Genomic DNA, 8,919 nt, shown 5'->3' with positions numbered 1-8,919 from the left:
GGAGGGAAGAGGAGGAAGATGAAAGAATTAAAATGAAAATTTTTTCGCTGGGTGTGGTGGCATATGCCTGTAATCCCAGCACTTGGGAGGCTGATGCAGGAGAATTGCCTGAGTTTGAGACCAGCCTGGGCTACACAGTGAGTTCCAGGTCAGTCTCAACTACCTAGTGAGACCCTGTCTCAAAAGAAAAAAAGAAAAAAAAAATTTTCTTCTGTAGAATCACATTACTAAATGTTTTAATAATCTGTACTTTTCTAAATTGGAGTCGTAATATATTACTGTTCTGTAATTTATTGTTTTCTCTTAACAAAAAAATTTCCCAAATTCCTTAGTATTCCCAGAATATGACTTCTAATGACTGTGTAGTGTTCTATAATATGTATGTAACTACCCTTTGTGTAACCAGTCCCAAATTCAGTATATTTATAGATATAGACAAAAAGTCTGATTGTTCTTTTAACAAATTCTGTTTCTTAGAATCATTTCTAGTTCAGAAGTATAAACTTAAGTCTTGTTTTTTTTGGTATTGGGAATTGAACTCAGGACCTTGTGCTTGTGAGGCAGGTGGTGGAACCACTGAGCTAAATCCCTGGTCCTAAATTTAAGTCTTGACCTGAATTGCCAATACATTCCTTTCTGGAAGGGAAGCTATAAGATTAATAGATAGATTGATTGGCAGAACTGGAGATTGAACCCAGGGTCTTCTCACTGAACTATATGCCGGGTACCCCCTGCCCTTTTTTTTTTTTTTTGGTACCGGGGATTGAACTCGGGTCCTTGTGCTTGCAAGGCAGGCCACTGAACCACTGAGCTAAATCCCTGGCCCTGCCCTTCTTTTTAGACATAGAGACCTGCTAAATTGCCCGGGCTTGGTTTGAACTTGCTATCCTTTTGCCTCATCTTCCCAGAGTGCTGGGATCACAGGTGTGTGCTGCCACACCCAGCTGCAGTGTGTATTTCTGCCAACAGTTTGAGAGTGTCTGGCTTTTTCTCAGAATAATTTTTGGAACTTCACAAAATTTTTTCTAGCTTACTATTTTTCCCTGTGGAACAAATTAATCTTTCACTTGCTTAGTAAGCATTTATATACTCTTTCTTGCTTCCAGTAAAAATCTTTGTGCTATTGGTGTATGCTAGCTCCTGGGGATCCTATGTGAACATAATTTGTGCTTTGTCTTAGATCTTGGAAGACAGATATATACACAAATTAAACTCAAGAGTAGCTCAGGAACTTGTACTGAGAACAGCCTTTACCTGTGGTACTGGGTTAGGTAATATTTTTTGAGACAGTGCCTTACTTTGTAATCCAGGCTGGCCTTGAACTTGCAGTCCAACTCTATCAGCCTCCTGAGTACTGGGATTACAGGTGTATGCCAGCTGGGGTAGGCAATTTTAATAGTTTTCCTGTTCAACCTCCAGTTATCAGTTTAGGTTTTTCTCTACACAAAAACTGGACATCAGCATTCACTGGTTAACTGAGTTGGGCTTTTGAAAAGCTCTGGGTCAGTAGAATCAAGCTAAGGGTAAGGACAAGGCATTAATACATTTTCTTAGAACATCTTTGTCAGAAGAGTGCTTCCAGAAAAGGATCTGGCATAGTTGTCTGTCCTTTTAACTATTCGCTAATGATTTGTTCACCATCATAAGGGAGATTGCTCTGTCTCAGAAGGAATTGAGCAAGGCAGTTGTTTCCTTTCAGTTTAGGGTTGGTTCTCAAACCTCAGAGTACAGGAGGATATTTTCAGTGGTGCTTTGCATTGTGTTACCTGGCATATGTCCTCTTTTAATTTCTTCGTTTATCACCATAAATTTGCAAACAGCCTCCTAATTTTGTATTTGCAAGTAATCACAAACTGTGTTTCATTGCTATTTTGCTCATTTTAGAATATTGTGGGTAATGCTAGGCCTAAAGAAACAGATCACAAAAGTCTTTCATCATCTCCTGATAAACGAGAGAAGTTTAAAGAGCAGAGAAAAGCCACAGTCAATGTGAAGAAAGACAAAGAGGATAAAACCTTAAAGACAGAAAAGCGACCCAAGCAGCCTGACAAAGAAGGAAAGTTAATCTGTTCTGAAAAAGGAAAGGTGTCCGAGAAAAACCTTCCCAAGAACGAGAAGGAAGATAAGGAGAACATTTCAGAGAATGACAGGGAGTACTCTGGAGACACCCAGGTGGACAAGAAACCTGAAAATGACATTGTGAAGAGTCCACAAGAGAACTTGAGGGAGCCAAAAAGAAAACGAGGCAGACCCCCTTCCATAGCTCCTACTGGTGAGTTTCCCAAGTGGGCTCTGCAGTGGGCAGTGCCAAGGTGGTGTTCTGTGGCCTTTTGTGGTGCTTTGTATCTTCTGTGATTTAGTCTTCTGTGTTTGTGACTTTGTCTTATGCTTTGAAAACAAGTTGTGTGGGTAGAGCAGAATTTAAGTGAGGGATGCATCCAGATGGGCACGTTAGGGAATGATCATCTGGAGTGGTGATTAACTGTCCTCAGCTACTTCAGCTTACATGATAATGCTCATTGAGCACAGATCTTTTGCTTTTGTCTATTCAGATGACCTCAGTTTAAGGAAGCCTGAGATAGGAAGCAGAGAACCAGAACAGGAAGCAGAGTTTTAATGAGACAGACATAAAAGAGGAAATAAGAAGAAAGGTGTAGGCAAGGCTGGGTATATAGCTTAGTGGTAGAGTGTGTGCCAAATACATGTGAAGTCCTGGGTTCAATCCCCAGAACCTGAAGGAAAAAAACAACAATAGTTGTGGTCACCAGAAGGCAGGACCAGAAGAATAGCACATTTTGAAACTGTTAGGCAAGCATTCTACCACTAAACTATACCTTCAGCCCCAAGTAATTTTTTTTATAATGACTACTTGTTGAAATGTTTTTAGATGTATTAATTTAAGTAATATATTGTTTTTTCTTTTGTTTTTGAGATATGTTCTCATTGTGTAGTTCAGGCTGGCTTTGAACTATGCAGCCCAGGCTGGCCTTGAACTCATGGTGATTCTTCTGTCTCAGCTTTTCCCCTGTTAAGATTATAGGTGTGTACTACCATGCCTAGGATAGTTTAATTTATATTTAAAAAATTCCTCCTACCCTCCCTTGCTCCTTCCTTTCCTCCTTCCCTCCTTCCTAGGTGGTACTGGTGATTGACCCAGGGTCTTCCCATTGAGCCACATCCCAGCCCTTTTTTATTTCTTTCATAGAGAATCTTGCTAAGTTGCTCAGGCTAAGCTCAAATTTATGATCCTCCTGCCTCAGCATCTCAGAGTGCTGGCATTACAGATGTGCACCAGCATAATTGGCTAATTTCATAGTATATCTGCCAAAAATTTTAAAAGCACACGTGATTTGCATTTTATTTACACACACACACACACACACACACACACGTATATATATGTTTGTTTTTTTTTTTGAGACAGGATCTCACTATGTAGTTTAGGCTGTCCTTGAACTCGCTACATAGTCCAGGCCTGCCTCAAACTCTTGGCAATCCTTCTGCCTCCGCCTCCCAAGTGCTGGGATTACACGAGTGTACCACCATGCTGGTTTAGGACATTATCTTGTATGTATGATAACCTTGTGTCTTGTAACCTGCTTTAATTGTTATTTTTTTGGGGTGTGGGAAAGGTGTCAGATCTTGGGATTCTGTGCATAGGCAGTCATGTCATCTGCAAGAGTGCTTTTTCTTCCTTTTCATTCTGTAGGACATTTACTTTTTCTTGGCCAATGGATTAAGTGGCTAGGATTTCCTCCTGAGTGCTGGGACTACAGGCATGAGCCTCCATGCCTGACCTCTCATTGTACCTTTTATGGGGCAGTATTGTCCTTAAATTTAGTTGCTTTCAGCTGGCTGGGAGTGTAGCTCAGTAATAAAATGCTTGCCTAGTATGTATGAGGCCCTAGGTTCAATCCCGAGCAATGGGGAAAAAAAAAAAAAGTTTTTTTTAGCTGCTTTCTTGATGGGTTTCTGGGAGAGTATTAAGCCCTAATACCCAAGGCGTTCAGGATCTGTGATTAATAGTGTTCTGTGCATTTAGAATGGTACTTACTGTATGCCACTCTTAGGAAAGCCAAAAAAAAAAAAAAAAAAACCCCAAAAAAAACCTCTGTTGTGTGTTCAGATAAACAACCTAAGATGAGAAAGTCTGGAGGTTTTAAGCCTCCAGTCAGTGTACCATATTATAGGATGAGTGAGAGACAGACCTTTTTATGTAAAGTAGGAAAAGGGCAGTTGTACAAGGAGGGATGGAAAATGTGAACCAGTAGAAATGTGACATGTCACCAGCTCAGCTTAATAAATAGTATGTGTGATGGGCCAGGGATTTAGCTCAGTTTAGATTGCAAGGTCCTGAGTTTGATTCCTGCACTAGGGGAAAAAATAGTATATGTGAGAGACTTGAGTGTTTTGAGACTGATTCCTCTTTAGCTGTTTATGCTATGGATTGTTCCCTGTGGAAAGTATATACTGAGATAGTTGTACCCTAGTTTGCCAACTGCTCCTATGATGCCACATGGCTTCACTCAGATAAGAAAACAAGCATTCACTTTATTGCTTTTATTTGATAAATGTAGGACTTCATGCTAGATGGGATTTAATAGAGAAAAGATGTTTTCCAAGTTCACTTTTAACCCTTGCCTAAGGCATTTGTCAAAACAATTCTATTTCTCAGTCCTTCCCAGTCAGAATCTCTGCATTTGGACCAGGGAATGAAAATTGTTAATAATCTTCCCAGATAAAGGTTTGAGATACACTCAAGTCTATGTAGTCAGTTCTCACTTGTATATCTTATCAAAAGGAAGAAGGCTTGCCAGATGATTCATATATAGCTGAACTGTCCTTTAAAAAAATTTCTTAGAAGAAGTTCTGTGACATAATAGCACCTTAAGCTCCCTGACTTGGTTGGGAACAGAATCTGAACTATTTAGAGAGGGTTCTCTGTATTTGTGTTTAGCTTGTAATGTGTGTGATCCAAGTTCCCACTACTTGAAAAAGAATAACGTTGGCATGTTGGGAAGTTTGAACAAAAAGAGTGAAGAGTGAAGATGGCTTCCTTGGAGCTCAACCTTGTTTCTTTTTCACCCCTTTGATGGCCAACCTGAAGCAGATTAGTTTTTTCTCTCCCTCCCTCTCCTCTTCTGTTTCCTTCCCCTTCTCCCATTTACTTCCCTCCTCCCTCTTTTTTTACTCCTTTGCCTTTCCTCAGGCCTCTGGTAGGTTCAAATACAAATTTCAAAAAAGAATATAAACTCTCCCTCTACCCCTTTTATTTTGTGTGCTGGGGAGTGAACCCAGGGCTTTGTGCATGTTAGGCAAGCATTCTACCACTAAACTATACCTTCAGCCCCAAGTAATTTTTTTTTATAATGACTACATGTTGAAATGTTTTTAGATGTATTAATTTAAGTAATATATTACTTTTTGTTTTGTTTTTATATTGACATCTCCTTTATGATAGGTGTTGTTTGTTTTTTTTGGTACCAGGGATCGAACTCTGGACCTTGTGCTTGCGAGGCAGGTGGTGGCATCACTGAGCTAACTCCCCGGCTCTTTCTTTTGTTTTTGAGATATAACTTTGTGAGAAATCCCTTGGTTTCTTTTTCTTACTAGTTCTGCCTGCCTTTTAAATTCTCATTTTCTTAGACTGGGGGAGAACTTCTAATTTTTAGGCTTAAAAGAAATGCATGAACACTCCCCAAGGGCTTAATTGTCTGTATTGCTAAACTATTTGAGGTCAGGGTCTATTAGGATCCATTAGCCTTGCCTGTGTATCCATAGCAGTGTCCTGAGATTTTTAGTTTTTTTGGGTGAAGAGAGGGATGGTGGTGGTAGTGCTGATAGGAACCCAGGGCCTTTGCCTTGAGCTACCTCCCCAAATTAAAAAAAATTTTTTTTTGGGGGGCTGGGGGTTTAGCTCAGTAGTTCTACCACCTGCCTTGCTTTAAGTACAGGTCCTGAGTTCTATCCCTGGTACCAGAAAACATTTTTTTTCAAACAGAATCTCCCTAAATTTCTAAGCTGTCCAGGCTGGGCTTGAATTTGCCGTTTTCCTGACTCAGCCTTTCAGAGTTCTGGGATCACAGGCATGTGCCACCACTCCCAGCTTCTGGATTGGTTTAAAAGAGTATAAATGTTGACATTCTTTTCTTGACCCTCAAAACTAAAGTCAGTGATGGCTAATTTAGCAAGTAGAGACTGAAAACAGTAACTGAACCCTACTTCTGTGATAATACATTTTAGAATTAGCCTGCATGGTGAATTGAATTTCCTGAGTATTGGGTAGGGTAGGGCAGGGTGTTTGTGTGTGTGTGTGTGTGTGTGTGTGTGTGTCTTTTTTCTTCTGGATAGGTGAATTTTTGGTGGAATTTGATTTTACTATTGTCCATGTACCTTTTTTTAAGAGAAAGTGTCTTGCTGTGTAGTTTAGGCTGGCTGTGAACTCAGGGTATAACCCAGGCTGGCCTTGAACTCATGGCAGTCCTCCTGCTTCAGCCTCCTGTGTGCTGGGATTCACCATGCCTGACACATTCTAATATTTTTAAACAGGTCATATTAGGGTATGGTGCTAAGAGAGGGTTTTAGGAGAGCTCGATCTTAGGAGACACTACAGAAAGATTCAGCAAGTCAGTCTGCAAGGTGTCAGCATTTCCCAAAGGAAGTACTGTCTCATTTCATTTTTTCTTTTATTTTAAGACTGCCCCTTTCCTTTATAATCTAGTGAGAATGCTACATGTGTAATGTAATTTAATATAGAATATAATTTATATATTACAAGACCAGACATTAAAAAATTACATTTTTTTGTGTGGTTTTCTATATGTTGTAGCTGTGGATTCAAACTCTCAAACTTTACAACCAATAACATTAGAACTGAGAAGACGGAAAATATCAAAAGGAAGTGACGTCCCATTAAAACGTCCTCGACTTGACAAAAATTCATGTGAGTATCCAATTTATGTATGTGTGGCTGGAATTTGACATTGTTTTGGTCAGTCTCCCCATCTATCCTTATAGGCTCTAATGATTGACCACATGGACTAATGTGAATGGGGCATTCTTTAATTTGCATTTCACGAATGACCAGTGATGTTGAATGGTTTTTCATATATTTATTTGCTGTTTCTAATTCTTCATCTGAGAAATATCTTTTTATTTCAGATGCCCATTTTTGGATTGGGTCTTTAAATTTGTGTGGGGGGGTCTGATTCTTTTGAGTTCTTTATATATTCTAGGTAATAGTCCTTTATCTGAATAGCTGGTAAAAAAATTTTCCCATGCTGTAGGTTGTCTCTTCACACTTGCTGAGGAAAAGGGACATGCTTGAATTAGGAGTTTTTGCTAGAAGAAACACAGGCTGTATTAGTGTTAGGATCAGTGCTGTCACATTCATTTCCACACTGTTTGATTTGGATTCCTCTAGAAATTTAATGGTTTAGGGAGGAATAAATTTCATATGCTGAGAGAAACTTAAAAAATATTACTTATTGATTAGAAAAATATCCTGTTAGCTTCAAAAAGGATTTGTAATGGCTCTAAATAAGGCTCATATAAACCCTAATTGACTTTGGAAGTTAACATATAGACTTTCATGTTGGGAAGCTCCAAAATAGAAATTAATTGTCAGGATAGGGACTCAGTGATATAAAATTCTGATCTGGTAGAGAGACTTTGCCTTTACTTAAAACTATCAAGTAGAAAAGAATATTTATCTAACATTCCAGAAGTCTATAAGATTGTTACAGAGGCAGCTGGCCCAGAAATGTGTAGTAGCAGAATTATTTGTTAGCCTCTGGACTACAACATTCTTAATGCTTTTTTAGCCCAGGAGAAGTCAAAAAACTGCTCTGAAAAAGACTTATCCAGGAGACGGTCTTCCAGGCTATCCACTAATGGGACCCATGAGGTTCTAGATCCTAACTTGGTTGTACCAGATTTGGTTGATAGAGTTGATGCGAGTCCTCTGCAAGATACATCAGCTAGTACGAAGGAATCTGAAGAAGGTGAGTTAGAGTGTGTTCTGAAATTGTTTTGCCAGCCTGGTGCCTGTCTTGCGAGAAAATGAGAACCAAGTCATTATGTGCTGGCTCCCATAAGTATTAAGTTGTTTTGAAATTAAATTATTGAATGAGCTTCAGTGTTCATATAATAGTATGTTTTTCACTGACTTTTCTTTTTTTCTTTTTTTCGGTACCGGGGATTGAACTCGGGTCTTTGCACTTCACTGACTTTTCATTCAATTGATAAACTTTCGATAAACTTTCTGGATGCATTTGTGCTTGGTTTTGCTTACTTTTGTATGTTGGGTTAGAGGTACACTGCTTGAAGAACCCTGCTTCTCTGTCTTTCTGGTGTCATCATCTCACTCCATGCTTCTTCTTCTTTTTTTTTTTTTTGGTGGTACCAGGTGGAACTTGGGTCCTTGTTCTTGTGAGGCAGGCCACCGAACCACTGAGCTAAATCCCCGGCCTCCATGCTTCTTTTTATTGTCATTTCTAGGAATTTCTCCTTTTACTTTAGCCTCCTTTGAGATATTCTCAGCCCTGGCTATATGTTCAGGAACGTGTGAGTGTATTCCTGTATGTTGTAAGATGAATAGCTTCCTCTAACAAGTCCCTGGCTTCCTTAGTCTATTATTGGATTTTTGGTTTTCAGATTTTATACATATATGTGTTTCCCAAGCTTTCTTTTTTTCTTCTAGGTCAGTTGAAATCTGCCTTAGAAGCTGGCCAAGTCTCATCTGTGCTAACTTGCCACTCCTTTGGGGATGGATTAGGGGCTGCAGGCTTGGAATTGAACTGCAAATCAATGGGAGAAAACACTATGAAAACAGAACCGGCATCTCCTCTTGCTGAATTAAAAGAGATATCGGCTGTAGAAGGTTCATATTTAGAGTTAACCCTCTCCCTCCCCTTCCCC

The 8,919-nt window shown here is 39.4% G+C and overlaps 1 protein-coding gene across 6 annotated transcripts in view; it reads left to right on the top strand.

Moving 5' to 3' along the window:
• Phf20 (PHD finger protein 20) overlaps positions 1-8,919 on the top strand; it is a 149,146-nt gene that overhangs the window by 67,412 nt on the left and 72,815 nt on the right. For 4 of the 6 annotated variants that reach the window (XM_033766954.1, XM_033766955.1, XM_010639965.3 and 1 more), the window contains 4 exons: positions 1,885-2,272; positions 6,830-6,943; positions 7,824-8,003; positions 8,702-8,881. In XM_033766954.1, coding sequence (XP_033622845.1) covers positions 1,885-2,272; positions 6,830-6,943; positions 7,824-8,003; positions 8,702-8,881 — 862 coding nt within the window. The remainder of the gene's footprint in view (positions 1-1,884; positions 2,273-6,829; positions 6,944-7,823; positions 8,004-8,701; positions 8,882-8,919) is intronic. The other 2 variants (XM_033766956.1, XM_010639967.3) reach the window with 2 other exon arrangements.

Source organism: Fukomys damarensis, unplaced genomic scaffold (genome assembly GCF_012274545.1).
Source record: "Fukomys damarensis isolate Sample0158 unplaced genomic scaffold, DMR_v1.0_HiC HiC_scaffold_22, whole genome shotgun sequence".
Taxonomy (NCBI): Eukaryota; Metazoa; Chordata; class Mammalia; order Rodentia; family Bathyergidae; genus Fukomys; species Fukomys damarensis.
This window is presented reverse-complemented; position numbering and strand designations above follow the sequence as displayed.